The sequence below is a fragment of the Chelonia mydas genome, chromosome 2 (genome assembly GCF_015237465.2).
Source record: "Chelonia mydas isolate rCheMyd1 chromosome 2, rCheMyd1.pri.v2, whole genome shotgun sequence".
NCBI lineage: Eukaryota > Metazoa > Chordata > Testudines > Cheloniidae > Chelonia > Chelonia mydas.
The window spans coordinates 248,393,610-248,420,263 of record NC_057850.1 but is presented as its reverse complement, the minus strand read 5'-3'; the positions used below and the strand labels follow the sequence as shown (position 1 = coordinate 248,420,263).

Here is a 26,654-nt window from a genome sequence, read left to right as displayed (position 1 = left end):
ACTTCTGCCTTTACAGATTCTGATTCCCTCAGAAGCTCTGATGTCTTATTGGCCCTAGAGTTTCCATCTCAAAAGATCATTGATTAAAAAGAAATTGTTCCTCCTGAGTCATCCCTCAGCAAGACAATTGCATGATGTGCTCAGCATATCATCAGTTTTTGAGTCAGGATCCTCGGTACAACTTCACAACTACGATGTTTAATATCCCCATGGACTTAGTATCTCTAACCACAGTGACTCAGAAGTTGTTAACTTGTTGGAAATCAGAGGTGAGTCTGTCTGGTGCAGTACCACCGCTGGAGACCAGTTGGGCTGAAGTAATTTAGCATGTTGGCCTTTTAAGAAGGATGGTCCATCCAAAATGTTTTGACTAGAGAAATTTTATCTTCCTGATCAGAAAGAGAAAGGCGTTTTAGATATGGAAACATATAAAATTGCTATATGGAAGTCTGTCTACCTGTTCATTCATTCCCCAAGCATTATAGAGTAAATGTTGCAGCTTCCTCAAATGCAGGTTTGGCCATTTGTTCCTTAGCATTGCCATTTTATAATTCTATCTTATCCCTCATCTCATTTGGTTTTCCTAGTTGTTACTCAGAGCCCATTAATCTGTCTTGCTGGAGCACTATTGCAGAAACTTAGTTTATAGGTTAGACAGGATTTCCTCTTGTGTGAACATTACGGGTAGACTTAAGTCAATAACATGTACATATCTTCTGATCGCCAGTGTGCATTGACATAGGCTGTCGTGTCATGGAAAATCAGCTGCTGCAATGTGCAAATGCAGTAGGTGATTTTTCAAGACACACAGCTGTGTGCACTGTTCACCAGAGGGTTAGACTCAAAATAAAACAGTATGTGACAAACTGTGTGTCTACATACTACCTTCTCTTCTAAGCCAACTATTTACAACCTTGTACTTATGTATTTAAATCAGTTATTTTAAGGGGTTTTTAAAAGCACTAGATTTGGCATTTTCACACAGTTTGCGCGTATGGGTTCAAATAAGATACCTCCTTTAAAATCTGGTTTGCCATCAACAGACAGGCTCCCCTCCATAAGTATGTTTATGTGGTACAGAAAAATGTTCAGATTAAAAAAGTTTCACTGTGCAACATTTGAACTAGGATATCAATAAACAAAGTATTCTCAAGGCACTTTCAAAAGCAAATTTCCCTGTATATTTTTAAAAGAATAATAAGACTCAAAATAGAGGCCCTAATCACCATCACTGCCAGCAGTAATCTGAAAGTGCAAGGACTATGCTGCATAGGATTGGTGCAATAACAGAAACAAAAGGGCTAACTCTACAGGTATGCTGGAACCCAAAAGTACCTCATTAACTGTGTCTTGCAATCACTCTCACCTCCCCACTGAAAGTTATGGACTTAAGCTTTTTAAAAAGCACCTTTATTCTCTCACCTTATTATTGGTATCTGTTTGTATGATAGAGGGAGATGAAAATTAGTGTCTTAATTCAAAGGTATAGCTCATTCCCTGTTGTTGTTTGTTGACAACAATACTAATATTGAAAAAGGATCAGACAAGCCCAGAGTACTGATAATACCGACAATAAGTACTGACAGTACATTAGAGATGAAAGATGAAAGGTTTGCTGGTAAAATTTTGTTGTCTCTGTATTTTAATTCAACATATCAGTAGGAAATCATTCATGACAGGAGATGTGTTTACAGACTGATCTCACTTCCTCTTTCCTTTCCACAGGTCTTCACTGGGATTTTTACAGCAGAAATGATCTTCAAAATAATTGCCTTAGATCCCTACTACTATTTTCAGCAGGGCTGGAACATTTTTGACAGTATAATTGTTATCCTAAGCCTAATGGAACTGGGTTTATCCAGCATGGGAAATCTGTCTGTTTTACGCTCATTCAGATTGGTAATGTTTCCTTATTCTCTTTTGCAAAACATAGCCCCTTTCAAGAATTTATTAAATTCTCTTAAAATTACATTCATTGAAAAGGAAATTAAATTTTATAAATTAGTGAATGCCGGTAGTGACACTAATTATAGATGATGGGCCAAATGGAATTACTCCAGATTTACAACAGAATAAATGAGAACAGAATTTGACTCTGTCTAGCTGTGTCAGTTACTTGCAACACATTTAAACTGAGTTTGCATAGAAGTTAATAGAAAAGTCGGTAGATAATTAATGAACAGTGAAGCTCAAGAACTAGTAACATGTCACTTTACGGGTTTTATTCCTTAAATACATAATAAACATACTACTGTATTTTTAAATGTAGTCAAAAGTGGATAGCTCTGCATTAATCACAAACTGATTTTTTCCCCCAGAACCTATCACCAAAACACAGAACCTGTCTTTCAGTGAAAATCCTTCACTGTCAGTCCCTTTAAATGTGCAGGGGGGTTACACTCCATTAATGGGAGAATCTGTTGATGTATTGGAACAGAAAAGTAGTTTTCTTGCCAACCTGACATTTGTGTCGCATTCATATACCAAGATGTCCGTGCTAATCATTCTGCCCGTTCTGTTGTTTCCCAAGTTTTGCCAGACCATGAAAACAAACTTTTCTTTTCAAGAAGACTTCATTGCCCTAACTTTACCATCTATAAATATTTGCTTCCTGAAAATTGCAAAAGTATGGCCTGATATTGCTAGCGGCTGAATGCCTCCCGCAACCCCTCTTCAGCAGGGATTAAATTAACCCCTGTGCAGAGAGCCAGTATAGGCCTAGGCACCATTAAGTCTTCAAAATAGGTCTTAAGTGGGGTTTAGGTGATTTTTTTAGGCCTTATGGTCCTAGGGTTGCCAATTTTGGTTGGATGTAGATTTCCTGGAGATTTCGTCACATGACATAATCTTTAATTAAAGATTCATCTTTAGTTCCTGGAGACTCCAGGCCAATCCTGGAGGCTTGGCAACCCTATATAGTCCTCTGCACAGAGGTGAATCTCTGGGATTGAAAGGTAGCAATATCTTGCTAAGTCCTACTCAGGAACACACAAGAGTGGCACCTCCCTTTGTGGGATTGGGCCCTTAAAAGTCCAGGCAGCTTGTTTAAAGTTATCTTTTTTGAGACACAGGAACACAAAAGGTAATGTTAAGGACTGAGGCTATGTTCTCTCTCCTTGCTTGCACAACCCCCTGCCCCCAACATTCAGCAGCAAGGAATTGGTCACATAGGACAGTGGTTCTCAACCAGAGGTACCTGTACCCCGAGGGGTGCGCAGAGGTCTTCCAGAGGGTACATCACCTTATCTAGATATTTACCTAGTTTTACAACAGGCATCATAAAAAACACTAGCAACGTCAGTACAAACTAAAATGTCATACAGACAATGACTTGTTTATACTGCTCTATATACTATACACTGAAATGTAAGTACAATATTTGTATTCCAGCTGATTTATTTTATAGTTATATGATATGAATGAGAAAGTCAGCAATTTTTCAGTAATAGTGTGCTGTGACACTTTTGTATTTTTATATCTGATGTTGTAAGCGAGTAGTTTTTAAGTGCGGTGAAACTTGGAGAACGCAAGACAAATGAAAGGGGTACGGTAGTCTGGAAAGGTGGACACACCCATCTAATCCTAATGCTGCATAGCATATTTTCTGAAAAAATTCATTGCCTGTCATGTGAGAAGCACAAATTGTACTGTAATAAGTATGGCTATGATGAGTCTAACAAAACTGCTGCTAAAATCACTCTGTACTGCACATTGTTTCCTAGTATTAAAAATATTTAATATTTTACCCATTTTTTAATATTTCAGTACCAGAAATGTCTGCCGTTCTATTAACTGACATTGTTTTATGTTTTGTTCACAGCTGAGAGTCTTCAAATTGGCAAAGTCCTGGCCAACCTTAAATACTCTTATTAAAATCATTGGTAACTCAGTGGGTGCCCTGGGTAACCTCACCCTGGTTCTGGCGATCATCGTCTTTATTTTCGCTGTGGTAGGAATGCAGCTTTTTGGAAAAGACTACTTGCTAAAAGTCAACAAGATAAGCACTAATAACAATTTGCCCCGCTGGCACATGAACGATTTCTTCCATTCATTCCTTATTATATTCCGAATTCTCTGTGGAGAATGGATTGAAACCATGTGGGATTGTATGGAAGTAGCTGGGCAACCATTGTGCCTTCTCGTCTTCTTGCTGGTCATGGTGATAGGAAACCTAGTGGTGAGTTTTCATGATTGTTTTTTCATTTTTCTATTGTTTGTTATGTACTCCCTTTTCTCTCAAGAAGTTGCAGATCTCCCATGATGCACAGGTATTATTCCATATCTATTACTTTCTGGAAAATTGTCTACTTTCTTTTTCACTCAAAGAATTCTTTTTTTTATATCTCAAGGACAAAAACTGCAGAATTGCTTTACTGATTTTGAAAAAAAATACGTATTAATTCTCAGAGGAACATGAAGGTTTTCAGTAGAAAAAAGGAACTTGAATTGATGCTAATGATTCCTTTTACTTAAGTTCCACTAAAGGCTTGTGTGTTTTAGTCAGATGTAAGTGATTCATGGGCCATGTGCTGTACAAGAGTGAATTCACTTTAACTGTCTCCATACCAGAAGCTATTTTTAGTTCAGTTCATTTTTGGACAAGAACATACAAACCTTACAGCTAACATTGTGTCTTTGCACTGTCTTTGAATGTGTGTAGCCTGCTTGGTCTATGGAGTTTAGGTTATGTTTACTGTAAAGTCACTTCCTTGTTTGTTTTGTAGTAGAATATCCCATAAGTAAAGAATCAGTTAAATAAGCTCTGAACCTATTAAGGCTGAATCTTATGTCCCTGTTGTCATTTTATGGAACACTTTGCTGGCTTGCACTCATTGCGGAAATGTTTTGCTTATTCAGCTTACAGAGTGTGTCTGACATTATGGATCTGATGGGTTTGGTGTTGATACAGTAAGCTGTTTAACAGTGGATTTTGTCCCTGTTTGCTTTATATTATTCTTTTCAGAACTCAACATTTTGGTTTGAAGCTCTTAGTATAGGATACCATGACTTTGGGGAAAGGAATTGAAGGAAGCAGAGTGAGGCATTTATATTTGAAAGCTAAACTAAACGAAAAATATTTCGAAAATATTTGACAGAGATTGCAAATTATCTTTTATGGCTGTTGACTGCAAAACGATGTAAATATTAAAATCTGGTTTACAAAAGGTTTTTAAAAATGTGCACTTTTTACAGATTTTCCTTTGAAGCTACATTTGGCCTGAAGAATTAGGACACAGTGATTTTTTTTTCTGCGTATCAAATATGCTTCTTTCTTGAGGGTTGGCAGAGGAACTGGGAAATTAACCTTCCCTTGCCTTTCATCCAAACAGTTGTTTTACTCTTATTTAAACAATGGACTTGACCTGTGTTAAAGAAAATTGAAAATCATATCTAATAAATATGAGAGAGAATATGCTAATATAGCAGATCATTCACTGTTACTTTCAGAGAGAGAGCGGTCAAGTCCATTTTTTCCCTAGTTATTAACACTCATCATGTATCCTTAGACAGCCTGCGTGAGGATCAGGAAATATAAATCAGATTCAGATGAGATTACACTAACATGGTATATATTTAAGCCTGAGTGCTTATCAGCAAACCTTTCCAAATGGAAAAACAGATACTGATAGATTTCAGAGTGCATCAGCATGGATAATTCTGAAGTCACCAGCCTATCGAAAATACAAATGCTAACTTTATCGTTTTCAGGAAACAGTTTTGTAGGCATGCGGCAGCTGCTAAATAATTTGGAAGTGATTTATTGTAGCTTAATTAGTTCATAAGAAGTAGGAGAAAGGGTGAGAATGTTTGGGGTTTTTTTTAACCTGACAGGAGAAGGGGAAAGTAAGTAGGATGACAAATTCTGAATCATGAGAGTTATGTAAACAAACCACATTACACACAGATTTCACAATGTTGATCTTAATTATCAGATAGCAGATTATGGGTTCTGTTCTTACTGAAATCAGTCGAAAAATTCCTATTGCCTTCAAGTGAGTGTTGGGTAGGACCCAGAATCTTTTACTCACCTGCTAAATAGAATTAAAGTCACAAAGTGTGTTTAGAATATGATTATCTTAAATGAATCCTTCATCCTTCAGTGGGAGAAGGCTCCAGTCCTGTGTGCACTAATATATATAGGAGATTTCTTTTTATAAATAACTCTAAAGCACTGGCATCTTTGTCAACAAGGTTTTCGACTCATTGTGCTCCTAGTTTCCTATCTGGGTTGCAGAACTCAGGTCTGAAAAGAAAAATATTTTCTTGTTGGATTGCACCTCAGTTGGACTCAGAACTCTTTCTTAGTCTCTGAGAGCATGAATGAATGCATACCATTTCTGCATATATAGTGGGTCTGCATATATATTGCACGTCAAGATTAAGTATATGTGAAATAAATGGATAGGTACTTCGAATAGTGTCCATAGTGTCTTTCCCTGCCGCATCTCTAAGTAGTCACATAATGTGGAGCATATTTACTTTTTAAACTCCTCCAGTCCTCTTTTTAACAATGGACTGGATTGGACTTCCATGAAGCTATATATATATATACAGGTGATTCAGAGGCATAAATGTTATGATCACATGACATTTGGCTTCTTGAATCTGGCTTGTATATACTATTGTGCCTCACTAACATAAATTCTGATGTACCCTAAAGGGGACACATGGTAGCTCACTAGGTGCCCTGGATAACCTCATGCTATGTAACAGTTTAGCTGTTGGTTAGCTGGAATTTTAGTAATTCCTAAATCTTCAGCGTAAATCTGTACTCCCTGAAAAGTATGTTGGTGTATTATGGTGTAAATATGGAATTCTCCTTATTGCTAGTCAGTTGACATTGGAGTTATCTTTATAACATTGAACCCTAGATCATAGCCATGAAATTATGCACTGTGTAACTGTTTTTAGCACCATTATACCATGATGCTGTCATCACATTGCATTTCAAGTGTCACTGGTGTTGATCTGGAGGGTATTACAAAATCAGAGGAAGAATGTAATAGGCTCTCCCACACTCATAGGAAACAGCTTCTGAAATCTCTAACTGCATAATTATGTTTACAGTAAAGTCTTACAAATGAGTTAGCATATTTCAGATAGAAATTTAGGTTATTGAAGTTAATAAGGCAAAGTATAGACAGACAAGTTATTAAAAAGGAATATAGTCAGTTCTGTAATGAGGTGCTGTGACATTCCCAGCTGCTGTTAGTGAAATCTACTTGTGCCTCATCATGTCATGTGGGCTGACGCTAAGGACCTACATGTGATGCCACTTGCCTGTCAAAAGAGAATTTTGTAAGATGAATTTGAAAATGTTAGAATACTAGCACTACACTTGAATATGATTGACGAAGCAATGCCAGAAGCAGCAACCTTGCCAACTGTTTGTTTGCGCGGATACACTCCCACACTTCTCCTTTAAAAGCATTTGCTAAGTATTTTCCCTTTTACTCTGAAGATGTATACCAATGTGACATCTTCTAATGAGAGGCCACCAAGTTATGCCTGCCCCCTCCCTTTCCAAGGGCCTCTGGGACATCATCTTCTTCAGCACCAGGACCCACAAGCCTCTGCCAGATTTCACTGCTGCCTTTACACAGCCATTTTCCTCATTCTGGGGTTATAAACATCTCAGGATGCATTGTGTTTAATTAGCGAAAACAAAGGAAGTAATCAAGCAGTTAGCCAGCAGAACATGTCTTAAAGATACAGGGGAAACAGGCTTACCCTGCCAGATCTCTAGGGTTTCCCTAGTTACTTCATAGTACTTTATGGAGCACCTTAGGCCACAGAATGTGGTAAGTAGCAGTGGAACCTGCAGGAGTGATACATAATTAAGAGGACTGGGGCATGAGGCTGATACATACAAGAACCACCATGTGGAAAGCTACAGTATTAGAGGCCAGTTATTTAGGTTTTAATTATTTGTGATGATTTTACCTCAAGATGGCTTAGAACAATTTTGTTTAATAACAAACTCTAACTGCAATGATAATTTAAGTGCCTGGCAGCAGAGCTGCCCCACATGGCTTTAATGAGATTTAAACTGGCCTGCTTTAGGTAAACTCAGTGGAAACTTTTCTGTTAAAAAAAGCTAGATATGCCTGGAGCCTGTTTTCCCCCACACTGCTTCCATTTCTCACAAGCCTTTAATGCATATTCTTTCTGCCTTAACATAACATGATGCATGATTGTGACACACTTAGAAATCTGAAAATGTCAGCATTCTTGAAACAAAAAGCTTGTCCTTCTCTGTTTTTCAGGTTATAACTCTTATCATGCTGGATAGAGAATCTAATTAGAAGGTTCCTTGAAATGGAATTCTGGGAGGATGATAGTAAATTCAGGTTAAATTAAAACTGTAGTCTGAAATTGGTTTTATGCCAGCATATGTCAAGCCTCGTTCACCACTGTGTTACTCTACTTTTGTTCCATTGATAAAATAGTGTAAAACTGGTTTGGCTTCAGTAGAATTTGCAGAGGTGCGAGTAGAGAATCAGGGCCAGTTACAGAAGATATGATTCAAGCATGACATTTCAGATTCTCTCCCCACATTCCATCACAACAGACATCAGTGAAGGAGTACTTGCTGACAGTCCCTTAATTTGTACATCCTGAGGCAGGATGGAGTAAGGCTTCATTCTTGATGGAGTAAGGCTTTAGACTCTACAACTCACTTCCCCCATTGGTCTGACAGAGCCTGACTTCATTGACATTCAGTGTACATTTCCACAGACTGGTCCGATAATTCAGGCAGACCATGCAGTTGTCTATGGTGGCAGAAGAAATACAGAAACCAGACATGGAAAAGTAACTATACCCTCTTCCTGCAGCAGATGCCTCTCCCTGGGTGCAAGAACCCTGCCTATGGCATCTCCTTTCCCTTCCCCTGCTGCCTATCCCACTTCCTTCCCCACCCCTCATCCTGTAGCTGTGACTCCCCCGGCCTCTCACCCCAAGCGTAGGCTTAGGCAGATTCCCTGCCGCCTGGCTGATTGGGACCCAACAGTCCCTGCCTGGTCTGAGACTAGACCAGATGAGGCATGCTAAGCCCTGATTAGTCCTCATCGCCTGGAACAGTAACAGCACTTTTCCCTTCAGGGAGCAGGGTGTGGAGGAGACCAGTGAGAAGTACCCCCTCTTCTGTAGAGAAAATGGAAGAATCTGAAAGAAACTCCCTTTCCCAAGTGACTGAGAGTCTCGTAGGCTCTCGTGAGAGAGGATTTGCGTGCAGAGGGGCATTGTGTGTAGAACACAGATAGTTGTGTGTGGGGCAGCAAGTGTGTGAGAGAGACAGGGAGTGAGTGGGGGAGGGGGAGAGACTGTGATTAGGAGTGGGGGTGTATGAGAGGCAGGGAGTGAGTGGGGAGCAGGGAGAGGCTGTGATTGTGAGTGGGGGTTTGTGAGAGGGATGGAGTAATTGCAGAGGGGAGAGGCTGTGATTGGGAATGGGGTGTGTGAGAGAGGCAGGGAGTGAGTGGTGAGGAGGAGAGGCTGTGACAGAGTGTGGGGTGTGTGAGTGGGGAGAGGGGAGAGGCTGTGACAGGGTGTGGGGTGTGTGAGAGAGGCAGGGAGTGAGTGGGGAGAGGCTGCAATTGGGATGGGGGGTGGTACCGAGCATAGGGGGCGCTGGGCTCGGGGTGCTGTTTTTGTTGTTAGCGAGAAAAGGGAAAATAGAATCTTTGAAGTAACATGTTTCAGGTGTTCCGCATGTGGATTCATTTTTCAGTAACCTCCTAGAATGTTCTGGACTTTTGTAGAATGTCACAGAACCTTCCAGACTTTCTGAGAACTACATTTTCCTCCAACATCCTAGAATGTTGTCAGCCACACCCTTGCAGGTATTTAAGGGGTGGGGCATCACCAATCAGTCAGTGAGATATAAGATGGAACTGAAGTTAAGTGAGAGTCCTGCTGTGATATTGTGAACCTTGTTTTATTGTGTAATTGTGAAAGTGTACTTGTGTTTTAGGACTTGAGTGTAAGTAGTGACTAATGCAGGACATATTTAATGAGACACCAGAGATATCTATTGAACCCCTATCTATGCAACAATATAAAAGAAAAACTTTTCCTTCTTTTGCCATGCTTAAGACATACTGTTTGATGACTTTCACAAATGGTGTAAGTTGTGTGACGAGCGCAGCTTTTCAAAGCTCAGACTCATTAAAACATATCTTCGATCGACAATGGCCGAAGAGAGACGGATGTTACTTGCTATTTTATCGCTTGAAAATGCCATTGGCCAGTCTTTGGATTCAGTTCGCAAGGGCAAAGGTGAAAAAGCGCTCTTTTGAACTAAAGGACTAGGGTTAACATTCTAAGGCTGTCACCTACTGTAACACGATTTAATACTGGTCCACCCAGTGTTGGTGCACAGTTCAATTTCTTGATGTCAGTACATTTCAGTTATTCTTAAAATTAAAAAGTTTCTATAAGCTTAGAGGAAATTAATTTTCTTTTTTATTTGCTTATATATGGCATGAATAAATATAGATTTACAGATCCTTGCGTGCAAATTTATCATCTTATATGTCAATGATAAATCATGTGTGTAAATCATGCATCCAAGTCGTGAAATGGAAACAAATGCAATAAAAAATAAGGTATTCAGAAGTTTAACAAATGGAGGGGGAGTATCGCAGAAGCTCCTTGCCTGGGGCATCATTTGATCTAGGGCTGTGAGAGAGGCAGTGAGTGTAAGCAATGGGCAGGGCTTTGGTAGTGAGGAAAGAAAGGTAGCAGGGGATGGTTGATGGCAAGAGTGTGGCAGAGAACGGAGTGATGGAAAAGGGAAAGAAGGAAGAACAAACACAGGGTAAGTTTAAAGAAGTTAATGTTGAATAGACTTCAGTGCCGTTAGTTAACTAAAATACACACAGTACCATGGGATGGGACAGACGAGATGGATGGGGCAGGGCGAAAGGGAAGGCAGTGAGTGAGTGTACTGCGGTTCCTATCAGGCAGCCAAGTGCCTCAGCCTGGCCCTGCATTGAAGACCTTTCTGTTCACTCAGGCAAAATTTCACCTGCTATGATTTTGTGTGGGGAGTTTGATTAAGCTCTCTCTTTCTTGGTTTTTCTTTGTTCTGAGATGCACTATTATATACTATGTCAATAAGAGCAACTGAGCTGAGCCACAAGAGACCTACTTATTTACACTGCCCTCTTATTTAGAAGCTTATTTTTTCAAAGCAAAGCCAAGAGTCCCACTGACTTTAATGGAAGTTGTATCATGCCTTAAAAGGGACTATATCCCTGCCTCTGCCTTTCATTTCCCGATGCTCCTCTCCTTATCCTTTGCCCACTCTACGCACCTTGCTGCTCCATTTTTCTCCTCCTTCCGTTTTTCTCTTCATGCTTTTTTTCTCACTGATCCATACACTTGGAATGACATTTCCCTTCCAGTCCACCATGCGTCCTCACTCCCCAATTCCAAAACCCACTTCCTGCCCCTTGCTTTCCAGTGTTGTCCTTTGCACCTTCTCTCACCTACCTCATTCCTCATTTAATAAATATCAGAATTTATACAGGAAGGATCATTGATAATACATAGGCTAAGAAGGATTAGATTTTTATCAGTAAATGTCAATAGACATCTATCTCACTGGGCACACACAAACTGAAAAAAATATTTTCATCCGTAATAATTGAAATTTATATATAGGCAAAATAAGAAAAATGCTGCTGGAGAACTTCTAAGATTTTGACTTAAGGATATTTGAAAATTTATGTTTTAACTGTAAAACTTTAAATCTGTGTCTACTGCCATTAAATAGTTGTTGTGACAGGCCCTTCTCTAACACCCTCTCCCCACTAACTTCCTGCATCTGTGAAAATTTAAATTGATACAAATTTTAAAAATCTTAAAAATAAACACCAATATTATCTGTCAAAATTATATTTTAACATCTTGAATTCTGCCAAGCCTAACTATATATAACTCCTTTTCCTTTCCTTATCTCTTATCTGCACTCTTGAAGTTCGTCTGGCATAAACTGGGCAAGGAACAGGCCCTGTAAAGCTGCTTCTGTAGTCGTAATGCTCCATGAATATTTGAGAGGAATAACAAAGCAAATTCAGAATGGCAGCCAGGATTTTGTGGCTTCCTCGGTCTCTCCGTAAGCTTGCTGTTTGTCCCACAGGTCCACTTTTAAAGAGAGGACACTGTAGCTTATCTATCTGGTGCCTGCACTAGCCCTACAAAAATTCTGGCTACATAGACATTTTTATAAAATGTACATTAATGTTAGGTCAGTCAAAATATGGGCCTTGTCATAATTAGAATCCTGTGTAAATCACATCACCGTAATTTTTAAAAACAAAAATGTCTACAGCAGAGTCTTTAATATAAAAATTTACCTTAGCTAGTCAATGTTTCAAGGACTGAGTGAATTTTACAAATAAGCGTCACTTGTAAAATTCATTCCGTGCAAACTCTGTGAAATTCAATACTTTGCCATTTACACTGTGATGAATTTTCTTAAAAAAACAAAACAAAACCCCTACGATTTACACAGGGCCCTAATCATAGCCCCTAGGATTCATGTCTGGATCTTCCCCTTTCCACAAGGAAGCAGGGATCAGCCACCATTGCCACAGCACCTCCCTTGCTTCAAACTTCACAGGTAGACAGTGAGCAGGCCAGGGTAATAGGGCTAAGGACTGAGTGGGGAAGTGTGTCATTTCCTAACACCCTATGATTCCTACAGATATTTCCTTCTGTAGCCCCCCATTGTGAAGCTGAGAACACCCCTTCAAAGGGTGTCCCAATGACAGCCACGAGTCCTGCCAGCGTGCATCCAATAGAGATATGCCACCAAGGAAGGAGGGGAAGGGCAACATGGACACAGAGCCCGTGTGAAAGCAAAACTAGCATGGGGCCCTGGCCTCCCAGTTATCTAGGGGAGATCCACTGGGTTTGTGGGCAGGAACTATGGCCTGTTTGCAAGGGGTAAAGGAATGTCAGTGCAGAACTTTACAGCCAGTCGGAAAATGGGAAGAAAAGTCTGAGGAAAATCACATGGTGACTTCCTACCCGGAATCCCCTCCCATGGGTGTCTACCTGAGAGGGGACCATCAAGCCCTATGTAGGTACCTAGTAGCCAGTAATTATGCATTTCATCAAGTGGTTATGTATTTGATGAAAATGTCCAAGTTGTTTATTTATCTAATCACATATATTCAGGGTTGTTTTTCCTCTCTCTTTTTCTTAACAACAAAGCAAAGGAATCTGCTGCTAACCAAAGCATTAGGGATGTGATAAATATTTGATTTTGATTAGACTGGCATACTAATGTTGCCTTTTGTTCAGTGTTTGCAATCAAGTAAATAGAACATCAAGAAAAGGCACAAATGATGAGTTGGGATGCATTTCTAATTTAATATGTTGCACACAGCTCCTGTGAATATCTTTTAGATTGCACACTTTCTGAGGCAGGGATTGTCTCCATCTGGGACACAAATGGCAGAGGAGCAGATAATAAGGCAATTGGGGAAAGAGAGGGGACCATCAAGAGCTATGTAGTTAACTAGTATCCAGTAATTATGCATTTTATCAAGTAGTTATGTACTTGGTGAAAATGTCCAGATTGTTTATCTAATCACATAAATTCAGGGTCTTTCTTTCTCTCTCTTTTTAAAGTACTTGACAACAAAGTGAAGGGACCTCTTCAATGCAAATATCAAATATTTCCACTCCACTACCCTCAGTCTCTCTAAGGGAGGGGTCAGAAGGTGTCCAGTTTATATGTGAGCCAATGTCTAGGTGCAGTGATACTCGCACTGTATATAAATCCTTTGACTAGCTCAATGGATAGGTGCATTTACTTCAAGAAGTCCTGGCTTGTGGCCCAATCAAAGCCCATTGAAGTCAGTGGAAAGATTCCAGCTGACTTATCTGGGCTTTGGATCTGGGCCTTAATGGTTAGGTCTGAGACATTCTCAGACATCAGGAGTATCTGTACAAGGCATTGTTCAGCACCACTTGTTCACTCACACCTTGTATGGGCTGGAGGAAGAGCAAGGGGAAACATGGAATAGACATGTGGGATTCTTCCCAACCTGTACATACCTGCCACTGCAGATCAGAACCAGTCTTGAAAAGGGCCTTTGTATAGTGTCATGATTTATCCCTGCCATAAGACCAGTGACAAGGGTCAATAAAGTCAAAATACTTCTGTGCTCAGGATAGATGCAATTTCTAATAGGAATGGCTGGTGGAAGTTTTAGTCCAAAGGTCAAATTTCAAGAATTTAAGTGGCAAAAGCTTGTTAGAGCTGTCACTATGGCGGTAAAGGGTGCATGTTGGGGACCAAAGATAAGGTCAGTAGCTTTGTTTGAAGCACAGATAAGGCCAATGACTGAAGCTCTGTCAAGATGCCAACATTTTTAGAACACATGAAGCATTTTGCAACAGGTTTTCAAGACCCTGGGCTTCCTTTATTATACAATTAGTAAAGGATGCTTCATTCCAGAGGAACAAGGAAGCGAGGTCTCGATTCATTAAAGTTTCTTGGCTCCAAAAATGCATTAACATGGAATTAGGACACATGCTACAGTTTACAGCAAGTTTCCACAAGTCTTATTTTCTTTTCAGTTTTTCTGTATGCTGAACTAGAACTGCTGTGGCCAATGTTCTTGTTTTTCATTATATTTCCCCAGAGAGATGTACCACCCAAAAATTGCAGCTGAGTTTGGCCCAAATGATGCAATCCTGAATTAACTAATTATTTAGCACCTAATAACAAACATTTTCTCATTTAAATACGTGTGAAACATTTTTTAAAAAGGAAGAACTGATTAAGGGGGTCGCTAACAAGTGCCGCTCTGAAAGTAAAACAATCTCCTTGGAGGGGAATACAGTATTTATAATGAAGCTCTTACCCGTTGATCTGATAATTAACGTAAATTAAGGCCCAAAACTGAAAAAAAAGAAAAGTGTGTACTTTAGCAGAAAACTCTGGGGAAGATTATCATGCCCGGAATCTTCAATCAGGATTTAGTAGGAAGTTCTGGAGAGGATGAATAGTTCTCTTCCCTGTCCCATGTGGCAGCAGTCTTCTTGCATAGGAATTGACAGATAAGATGAGACTGGATCAGACCAGAGGTCCGTCTAGTCTAATATCCTGTGACCAGCACCAGATGTTTCAGAGATAGGTGCAAAAAATTTCAATAGGGTTTTGCTCTCTTCTGCGTACACTCACAAACGGCCCCATCCATTTGATGAGAAACTAGGTAGGGGTAGATAGCAGGTGGTAACAGTAGATGCCTAGTAGGCGGGTACTTAAACTGCATCAGCCCATAATGATAAAGCACAAAATCGAAAGTATCCCTTTATATTTTTCTTTGCAATAAGGTTATTGCACTGGAAATTAAATTCTTCATATAGCCCTTTACTAAAGTAGTATGGTCAAGTCAGCTCCTTCAGGAGATCTTCTTTTGAATTCCATTGTTTTTTCTCAGTCTTTTTTGGCTACATAGTCTGTATCATTATTTCATGCATGACATAGCCCAAGATTTTCCAAAATAGGTGAAAGAACCTGTGCCAGCTCATCCACATGCCATCAGAAGCAAGCTCTTATTGTAAAAAATAGAATGCAAATTGAAGCTTACCCTTATTAGGATTAAAAATGGCTCATGTCCAGGGTTATTCATGCTTAAAAAATATTTACAAAATGAAAGAATTTATTGTTGACTTCCAAAAAGGAAAAGATGTAACATTGTGTACTAAAGGTGCATGAAATATCAGCTTCTTGCTAGTGCTTAGTTTCCTACTGTCCCAAATTTAGAGACCAGGTATATTTTACAATGCAAAATGAATCCATTTCCATTTTAGACAGTGACTATCAGTTTTATATGAGGAAGCAAACAGTGCAGTGTCTAGCCAGAACAGTCTTAAAGGAAAGAAGTGAAAGACTCACTTTATGATATTCCTAATTAAATAATTGACTCCTTTGTTAACTATCGCATGGTGTTTGGTGTTGAGTAATTATGGTAATTAATAGTTATGGGATGTGTTTATATCTTGTTATAAGAAGTGTACTTGGTAACAGTCGATTATAGAGGTTTGCTTTTCATTCATGGAAAAACTGAGCAAGTATCTTGAGTGTTGGAAGCGGTTGTATGTTTGGTTTCTGTTTCACAGATAAAATTCAGGGTTTGTACAGGATGTGTACTACTGTCTGGGGACTCCTCATTAAGGAATCTCAACAAGATTTCACCAGCTGATATGGCTTAATGGAGGACAGTGCTTATGCCTTAAACACGAGACAAGGTGGGTGAGGTAATATCTTTTAGTGGACCAACTTCTCTTGGTGAGAGAAACGAGCTTTTAAGTTTGTCCAGAGAACTCTTCTTCAGGTCTGGGAAACCCGCTGTGTCACTGCTAAACACAAGGTGAAACAGATTGTTAGCATAAGTAGTTCACATATATTTCAAGGGACCATTCCAGGTGAAGCAGCCTGTTAACACCACTCCAATGGTAGAGAGGAAAGGAAGTGGGGGAAAAGCAACTGGTGTTAGGGGGTTGTTAGTGGGTTACAGATTGTTGTAGTAAGTCCTTTCTCTCTGCACCCAAGTGAATTCCACCCTCAGGCCCTGATTCTGTGTTGTTATCCATGCTAGCACAGCCATCTGCCTGCTCAGGTCACTACACCAGATTGGGGCCTACACAGTCTCTTGCTAAGAACCTTCAGATTTACCCTTTTAAATTTAATACTGTCACTTTTCTGCTCATATGGTAACTCAGGAGGCTGGTATTGATATCAAGAGGCTGCTGTGGTGGTTTTCCTGTTTGACAGTTAAGATCAGTGAAAACATTCCCATGGATAACGTGACTTGTCCCTCCCCATAATCACATCCTGGTGAGAGTGGCAGGGGTAATGACCTTCAAACATGTGTCCTTTGCAGATGTGTATGATTGATCTGCCAACCTTGGCATTTATGTCATACTCATCACCATGGTATCTGCACACCTTTGATGACATTACACAAACATAATCCACCTATTTTATCCCTGTTTATTATTAACCAGTTTAAACTGGATATTTTTTTCTAATGCTATTGGAATATATTGATCTCATAACATCCCGTAAATAACTGCCTTGCCAGAATAGGCTTAACAACACACTTGGCTGAGAGAAATTTTGCCATTCTAATTGTTTTATTTTGTCTCTCTAGACAGCTGCTTGAGCTGGCCTAAATAACACTATTAGAGTTTGAATTGTATTGGTGAATTATGGTCTCTTTTGATGTCTGTTGAGCACCCTATGGGAACATGTGTGATTTTACATCCTGGCTGCAGGACAGAAAGGCATATATCAGCCCACCACCAGTATCTGTCTCTCTCTCTCTGTCTCTCTTTCTCTCACATACATACTCACTCACTCACTCATACACACATGCACAAATGCACACGTGCTAGGTTACAGAAAGCAGTGGCCCAAGATTTTCAAAAGTGGCAGTGATTTTGAGAGCAAGAAGCTGCTTGTGTGGAACTAGAGACTGGTGAATCTCTGTGGAAATGACATCTCCAAGGCCCTGAAATACGCAAATTCCAGTGCGCCTCTGATGATTTGGAGTTTTCATTCACACTGGGCCTTAGGGTCATCTTTGGAGAAAACAACTCATCTCCTAGAAGAGGTGCCTGAGGTGTTTCACCTGCCGCTGACTGCCAGACACCCGAGGGGCGAGTGCTAAGAAGCAGAGAACTCTTTCCAGGTCATACTAGCCTCGCTTCCATTTGCAGTTACATTCCTGGCTGAGCCTAGTCGGGACATGGTGAAGGTTTTGTGTAGTTCCCCTGGTTAGATAGATTGTTTTGTAAGGGCCACGCTGTGATCCCCTTCATAGAATCATAGAATATCAGGGTTGGAAGAGACCTCAGGAGGTCATCTAGTCCAACTCCCTGCTCAAAGCGGGACCAATCCCCAACTAAATCATCCCAGCCAGAGCTTTGTGAAGCCTGACCTTAAAAACCTCAAAGGAAGGAGATTCCACCACCTCCCTAGGTAACGCATTCCAGTGTTTCACCATCTTCCTAGTGAAAAAGTTTTTCCTAATATCCAACCTAAACCTCCCCCACTGCAACTTGAGACCATTACTCCTTGTTCTGTCATCTGCTACCACTGAGAACAGTCTAGAGCCATCCTCTTTTGAACCCCCTTTCAGGTAGTTGAAAGCAGCTATCAAATCCCCCCCCAATTCTTCTCTTCTGCAGACTAAACAATCCCAGTTCCCTCAGCCTCTCCTCATAAGTCATGTGTTCCAGTCCCCTAATCATTTTTGTTGCCCTCCGCTGGATGCTTTCCAATTTTTCCACATCCTTCTTGTAGTGTGGGGCCCAAAACTGGACACGGTACTCCAGATGAGGCCTCACCAATGTCGAATAGAGGGGAACGATCAAATCCCTCTATCTGCTGGCAATGCCCCTACTTATACACCCAAAATGCCGTTAGCCTTCTTGGCAACAAGGGCACACTGTTGACTCATATCCAGCTTCTTGTCTACTGTAACCCCTAGGTCCTTTTCTGCAGAACTGCTGCCTAGGCATTGAGTCCCTCATCTGTAGTGGTGCATGGGATTCTTCCGTCCTAAGTGCAGGACTCTGCACTTGTCTTTGTTGAACCTCATCAGATTTCTTTTGGCCCAATCCTCTAATTTGTCTAGGGCCCTCTGGATTCTATCCCTACCCTCCAGCGTATCTACCTCTCCTCCCAGTTTAGTGTCATCTGCAAACTTGCTGAGGGTGCAATCCACACCATCCTCCAGATCATTTATGAAGATATGGAACAAAACCAGCCCGAGGACCGACCCTTGGGGCACTCCACTTGATACCGGCTGCCAACTAGACATCTCCGAGGGATCATATCCCATCAGTGTCTCCTCCCCCAACATCACCTACGACTGAGCTGCTGGCTCTTCTGCCTTCCCAGTGAATGGAAGGAGTGTGTGTGTGTGTGTGTGTGTGTGTGTGTGTGTGTGTGTGCATGCGCCCCTGCACCCCAACCCCACTCCTCCCCAGCTGGTATGCAGGGTGAGTGGAGCGGGGCAAGCCCCCACATCCTGACCCCACTGCCAGGGAATCAGAGTTTCCATTTTGTCACCCAGATCTGAATTCTCTGGTGATAGAGGCCATTAATGAACAGGGTAGACTGCATAGCTCAAAGACTATCCTGTAGAGAAAGGACTATACAAGGCTCAATCTTTTTGGTTGCCAATCTTACTCTTCAGTCATGCTTCAGTTCAGAATAGCAAACCATCAGGTACTCATAGCCAAATTTGATTATCTGAACTATTTTACAAATTTAATTCATTTATTGAGCACCCGCCAGAGGAACATCATGACCAATTTAAAGCGGTTATACAAGAGGGTAAGCTTCTGGCAAGAACATCGCTCTCGGCCTCTTTGGATGCCGCAGTTACAGCGGCTCGATCAATATCCACTGCAGTGGTCATAAGGAGAGCATCTTGGCTACAGCTGTTGCACTTCCCAAGAGAACTTCAAAGCACCGTCAAAGATCTCCCTTTTGATGAGTGCAAGCTCTCTGCAGACTCAACAAATACATCTCTCCACACATTAAAGGACTTCAGAGCCACGCTGCAATCCTTAGGGATTTATACTGCTTTAAATAAGAAGAGATTTAGTAGGTCTCAGATGGCACAAAGAGCATGCCTAGCCCTGTATTCAACTTACTGTAGACCATCTAAGCCCCCATCCAAGAGGCCAAGGTACTCTGTAAAGAAACCACCTTCAGCTGCAGCCATATCTTCCCAACCCTCCCTGTCCTCCAAGAGACAGTCTTAATGTATTGGGTCAGAGTCTCAACCACGCAATGAACATGATTTTACAGCTGCAACATAATACACCCCTACCCCCCCCCCACTCCTTTTGCCTCTCCCGCTTTCAGGCAACATGGGAGAATATAGCATTGGACAATTGGGTTTTGTAAGCCATAACATTTGGATATATTATCCATTTCAAATCTATCCTTCCTGAGCATTCCCCCTCCCCATCCCTCTTCAGGGACCCTTTTCATGATCAATTGCTGTTGCAGGAGGTTACCTCACTTCAGTGTTTAGGAGCAATAGAACCAGTTCTTGTACAGCACAGGGGAAGGGATTCTATTCAAAGTAGTTCCTGCTTCCCAGGAAGAATGGAGGATGCTGACCAATTTTAGACCTCTTAACAGATATGCAAAACAGCTGAAATTCAGGATGGTGTCCCTTGCAGCAGTAATTCTCTTATTAGAATTAGGAGATTGATTTGCGGACTCTCGATCTACGAGACGCATACTTTCATATTGCTAGTCACCCTTCACACAATAAGTTTCTTCAGTTTCTAATCAACAATGAGCACTACAAATACAGGGTGCTTCCTTTCAACCTATCTTCTGTCCCAAGAGTATTCTCAAGGATTCTGGCAGTAGCTGCCTCCCACCTACTTTGTTTGAGGACAGTAGTTTTCCCAAATCTGGATGATTGGCTGATTGGGGCAGATCATATGAGGAAGTGTTGGTAGCAGTAAAGATGATGTGGTCTCTGTTTGGCAGCCTGGGCCTCCAAATAAAACTCAAAAAATCCATTTTCACTCCCACACAGCATCTAGACTTCATAGAAGCTTCCCTGGATGCAGTGAGAGATAGAGCAATACCTCCCTCCTAGCAGATTTTTCACCGTAACAAATCTTATCTCGAGGATTCAGGGCAGTACTGGTTTGTGGTATCTGAGTGCCTGGCTGTCAGTAAGGTTTCTTGGTGTGTCTGGGGTGGTTACTGTATCTGTGAAAGTAAGTGTTGTGATCTGTGGGTTTCTCATGTATAGTTGTTTGTCCATGACAGTTGATGCTGTTACGGACACATTCTACAGAGAGGTTGGTGGATGGGTGGTGGTTGTTGAAGTTGTGGTGGAAATCTGTGAGGTCTCTTAGGTCATCTGTCCAGAGGATGAACATATCATCAGTATATCTCAGGGACATCATTGGCTTCATGCTGCATCAGGGGAGTGAAAGTTCTGGAACAGCCTTCCAGGGGAAGCAGTGGGGGCAAAAGACATTATCTGGCTTCAAGACTAAGATTGATAAGTTTATGGAAGGTATGATATGATGGGATAGCTTAATCTGGACAATTAATTGATCTTCAACAATTAGCGATAGATATGCCCAGTGGCCTGTGATGGGATGTTAAAGATGGGGTTGGATCTGAGTTACTATAGTTTCCTGGGTGTCTGGCTGATGAGTCTTGCCCACATGCTCAGGGTTTAGCTGATCACCATATTTGGGGTCGGGAAGGAATTTTCCTCCAGGGCAGATTGGCGGAGGCACTGGGGGTTTTTCGCCTTCCTCTGCAGCTTGGGGCACGGGTCACTTGCTGGAGGATTCTCTGCACCTCGAAGTCTTTAAATCATGATTTGAGGACTTCAATAGCTCAGACATAGGTTAGAGGTTTGTTACAGGAGTGGGTGGGTGAGATTCCATGGCCTGAGTTGTGCAGGAGGTCAGACTAGACGATCATAATGGTCCCTTCTGACCATAAAGTCTATGATTCTATGATTTGTCCAGAAATTCGTCCTTAAGGTGGCCCATGAAGAGGCTAGCAGATTGGAGCCATCCTAGTATCCATGGGTGTTTGGAGAAAGTGTTTGTTGTTGAATGTAAAATTGTTATGAGTGAGGATGTTTAGCAATGTGGTTGGGATGGATATCTGAGGGCTACCTTTGGCTTGTAGATATTTGAGGAAGGCAGCAATGCTGTCATTGTAAGGGATGCCAAAATATACCAAGGTGACATCCATGGAAAGATGATGTTCTAAGGGAGGTTGTTAATGTTGCAGAGTTTCTGGAGGAAGTCTGGCATGTCCTGGAAGAAACTGGCCTCTACATGGTTTGAGGATGGTTTCTGTAGGTACTGATATTCCTTCAGTAAGAGTGCCATGGCCAGATATGATGGTCTGCCTAGGTTCCTGTTGTTTGTGTATCTTGGAAAGCATGTAGAAAGCAGGTGGGATGGATTTGTAGGGGATGAGGTTATAGAGTTTCTCCTGGAGTTGTTTGGGAAGGATTTGACAATATCCTTAAATTCCTGGGTGCAGGGTCTTCTTTTTGTTCTCCATTATAGGTAGTTTTGGAGAGTATCAGTTGGCCTTGTTAACATAGTCATCACGGTTGAGAACTATGATGGCACCTGTTAGAGAGCTTATTCCTTCACTCTCCCACTTCCCTGGTCCTTCTCGCATGAACAGAGAGCAATGATACCTGAAGTCCGAAGGTGCAAACAATTTGATGTTTATTGGGGTGAACTTCCAGCAAGCTTAAATCCAAGTTCCTTTTTCCTTATTTTCGAATCCCAACTTACTTCCTGTTTGCCCCTAATTTATATAGTAATATTCTTAGCTATACCTTAACCAATCTTTCTACTGAAATTTACCTAACCAATCCTAACATATTGTAACATGATTAGCTTACCAATTATATCCCAAAAAGAAAAGGAGTACTTGTGGCACCTTAGAGACTAACCAATTTATTTGAGCATAAGCTTTCGTGAGCTACAGCTCACTTCATTGGATGCAAGCTGTAGCTCACGAAAGCTTATGCTCAAATAAATTGGTTAGTCTCTAAGGTGCCACAAGTACTCCTTTTCTTTTTGCGAATACAGACTAACACGGCTGTTACTCTGAAACCTGTAATTATATCCCACTACCTTAATTAGTTTACACCCAGCAAAATTAATTATACAGCAGGCAGAAAAAATCACAGAACCAGACAGAGACCATGCAAATAAACAATAGCAAAGTGGGAACTATAATGACAAAATAATACAGAAGTGAGAATTTCACAACTACATCTATAAAGACATAAGGGTTTCCCAGCTGTGTCTATTGATAAGTGAGTTCTTACTAGACAGAAAACTATCAAACTGAATTTCCTTTTACATCTTCTAGGCTCTTTCCTTTCTCTGGAGGTGATAGATTGGATCACCTTCCTAACAGCCCCAGATTGACTAGTTTGGAATGTGAGGATGTGACCGTTCGCTTCCCAGCTTATGGCTGCCTCTGCTGCTTAGCTAAAGGCATTGGCCTAAGAACAGGGCTTCAGACTGTCACAGTGAGAGAAGGCCCTTAGACAGATTCTTTCTTGTATACCTCTATTACTAGCTAAATGATAAACATATTCCTAAATTCTTAAAGTATAGGCCTTTACAGGCAGGCCTGAATATCTATATCCTAACAGCACCCTCTTGATCTAATGGTTTGATCACTATCTGGTGGTTGGATTTCAGGGAATATATCTATCTGCTCAGTGGTGGAGAGACTGCGATGAGATGTTGTTGAGGATTTCAGTCAATTTTTTTTTCTGAAGCATTCAATGTAATGATCAAGTGTGTGGTTTCATCCAATGTGGGGTGTCCAGCCAGATGATTCTTTTTTCTTATTACTGTTGCTGGGGATGTGGTAGTTCTGGGTGGTGGTGTCGTTATTGTGAAAGAAAATTTTGAGGTGGAGTCAGCAAAATTATTCTTCTAGTTTTCCACATGTTGTTATGGTATCAGGTTCTGTGCTGAGGCAAAAGTTCATTCTCTCGGAGAGTACAGATAATTCAGCTGCAGTTGTGGGTAGTCTTGATAAATTGATGATTTTGAGATATTGTACACATCCATTTGGTGGGTCCTGGTACTATGGTTTCTCCTGGAGGCGGTGTTCTGTGCTTTGTGAAGTTGTTGTGGTTAGTTCTTTTTGTTTTTATATTGGATTTTGTCAGTTTTGTTTTGTTTTTTGATAATTATTTTGGGTTTCTTGCATGATAACTTTCAAGATCCCTGGGTCCTACAGCTGTCTGTCATAATGTGTTGTGTACATCATCCAATGCACTGAATGTTTCAATCACTACATGAATGAAACCAGACAATCACTATGCTCTTAAATGAACTCACAGAGGAAAATGATAGCAGACAAAAACACCATATCACTGTTGGACGAACACTTCACAAAACAATCATTCCATATGTGACCTCTCAGTCCTTGTCCTCAAAGGAAACCTGCACAGCACCATCAAAAGGAGAGCCTGGGAGCTTATATTCATAACTTTTCTAGCCACTAAAATCATGGTCTTAATAAAGACAATAGATTTATGGCTTATTACAACAATCTGTAACTCCCTAACTCCCGTTTTCTGTCTTATGACTGCAGAGGTATTAACAAGCCACTTCATCTTGAAAGGTCTCTTACAATATAAGTTAACTACTTAGGCTAAACAACCTCTTCCACCTTGTATTTAACTGTGAAATGCTGAATACCTTTCCCATACCTGCAGAAGAGTTCTGTGTAACTCAAAAGCTTGTCACTTTCACCAACAGAAGCTGGTCCAATAAAAGACATTCCATCACCTTGTCCCCCCATATGGCTCTCACGTATCATACAAGGATCTAGTGAAGGGCAATGAAAATGATTAGGGGGCTGGGCACATGACTTATGAGAAGAGGGTGAAGGAACTGGGGTTATTTAGTCTGCAGAAGAGAAGAGTGAGGGGGGATTTGATAGCAGCCTTCAACTACCTGAAGGGGGGTTCCAAAGAGGATGGAGCGAGACTGTTCTTAGTGGTGGCACATGACAGAACAAGAAGCAATGGTCTCAAGTTGCAGTGGGGAAGGTCTAGGTTGGATATTAGGAAACGCTATTTCACTAGGAGGGTAGTGAAGCACTGGAATGGGTTACCTAGGGAGGTGGTGGAATCTCCCTCCTTAGAGGTTTTTAAGGCCCGGCTTGACAAAGCCATGGTTGGGATGATTTAGTTGGTGTTGGTCCTGCTTTGAGCAGGGGATTGGACTAGATGACCTCCTGAGGTCTCTTCCAACCATAATGTTCTATGATTCTAAGGGTCTGATTCATCACTTCATTACTCCAACAAAGTTACAAAGTTAAAATGGTGAATCAGGCTCATTAATTACACTTCAGTACCATCCCATATGATAAGGGAGAGAGAGATGGGGGCAATTCTACCTGCCAGTGAAACAGACACATCTGGGGGAGCACAACTGTTTGTTTAACATCACTGATCTACCTTACACAACTTACTGAGGACAGGATATGCAGAATCATAGAATATCAGTGTTGGAAGGGACCTCAGGAGGTCATCTAGTCCAACCCCCTGCTCAAAGCAGGACCGATGCCCAATTAAATCATCCCAGCCAGGGCTTTGTCAAGCCTGACCTTAAAAATTTCTAAGGAAGGAGATTCCACCACCTCCCTAGGTAACGCATTCCAGTGTTTCACCACCCTCCTACTGAAAACGTTTTTCCTAATATCCAACCTAAATCTCCCCCACTGCAACTTGAGACCATTACTCCTTGTTCTGTTATCTGCTACCACTGAGAACAGTCTAGAGCCATCCTCTTTGGAAACCCTTTTCAGGTAGTTGAAAGCAGCTATCAAATCCCCCCTCAGTCTTCTCTTCCGTAGACTAAACATCCCCAGTTCCCTCAGCCTCTCCTCATAAGTCATGTTTTCCAGTCCCCTAATAATTTTTGTTGCCCTCCGCTGGACTCTTTCCAATTTTTCCATATCCTTCTTGTAGTGTGGGGCCCAAAACTGGACACAGTACTCCAGATGAGGCCTCACCAGTGTCAAATAGAGGGGAACGATCACGTCCCTCAGAAGAAGAATGTTGCATCTGCTCAAAACTGCAGGGAAAATGTAATATAATTACTTGAGACTATAACAGGGTTCAAAAAAGAACTAGGTAAGTTCATGGAGGATAGGTCCATCAATGGCTATTAGCCAGGATGGACAGGGATGGCTTCCCTAACCTCTGTTTGCCAGAAGCTGGGAATGGGCAGCAGGGGATGGATCACCTGATGATTACCTGCTCTGTTCATTCCTTCTGGGGCACTCAGCATTGGCCACTGTCGGAAGACAGGATATTGGGCTAGATGGACCTTTGGTCTGACCCAGTATGGCCATTCTCATGTTCTTATGAGATGCAACCTGCATCTCAGATATAGGATACAGGATAACACCCCTACCCTTACAATAAATGCCATGGGATCTTTAATGGACCAAGTGATCAGAATCTTAATTTTACCCTCATCCCAAAGACAGCATCTCCAGCAGTGCGATGCCTGCTAGCACCATTCTAGTTTATTGATTCAGAACTGATTTACAGGGTAAAATTAAAATTCTTTCAACTTCATAGCTATCCAGATAGAAGAATTGGGTCTTATTCTACTCTCTCTCCCTAGTGTAAACCATAGTAACTCTACTGAAACCATTGGAGTTACACTAGTTTTACATCAGCATGTGAGACAGAAGCGGCCCATTATATTTACCCCGTCTTTTTTCTGTGGCTAAAATATCATTTTTATTAGCATAACAAATTGCAGGCCAGATCCTCTATGGAGCTATTTTGATTTATACTAGATGAGGTTCTAACTCACTGTTTTCATTATATTTCAGTTTGTTAAAATTAACAAATCAATAGACAGGGACATTGTTTTACAAGTGTATCAATGAGGAGTTGATGAGAGGAAGTTTCTACTGAATGGCCAGCATCACTGTGATTCATCAACATCAGCACCTGGGTGCCTTATGAAAGTCTTCCATCCAAGTGCCAACCCATTTTGTAATGTCAAGCACAGGCGTCTACAGACATGGTGCGCAGGCT

At 41.2% G+C, this 26,654-nt stretch overlaps 1 protein-coding gene across 5 annotated transcripts in view; it reads left to right on the top strand.

Annotated features, from left to right (window-relative positions):
• LOC102931383 (sodium channel protein type 5 subunit alpha) overlaps nt 1-26,654 on the top strand; it is a 314,377-nt gene that overhangs the window by 166,967 nt on the left and 120,756 nt on the right. For all 5 annotated transcript variants that reach the window (XM_043541607.1, XM_043541605.1, XM_043541603.1 and 2 more), the window contains 2 exons: nt 1,726-1,899; nt 3,821-4,177. In XM_043541607.1, coding sequence (XP_043397542.1) covers nt 1,726-1,899; nt 3,821-4,177 — 531 coding nt within the window. The remainder of the gene's footprint in view (nt 1-1,725; nt 1,900-3,820; nt 4,178-26,654) is intronic.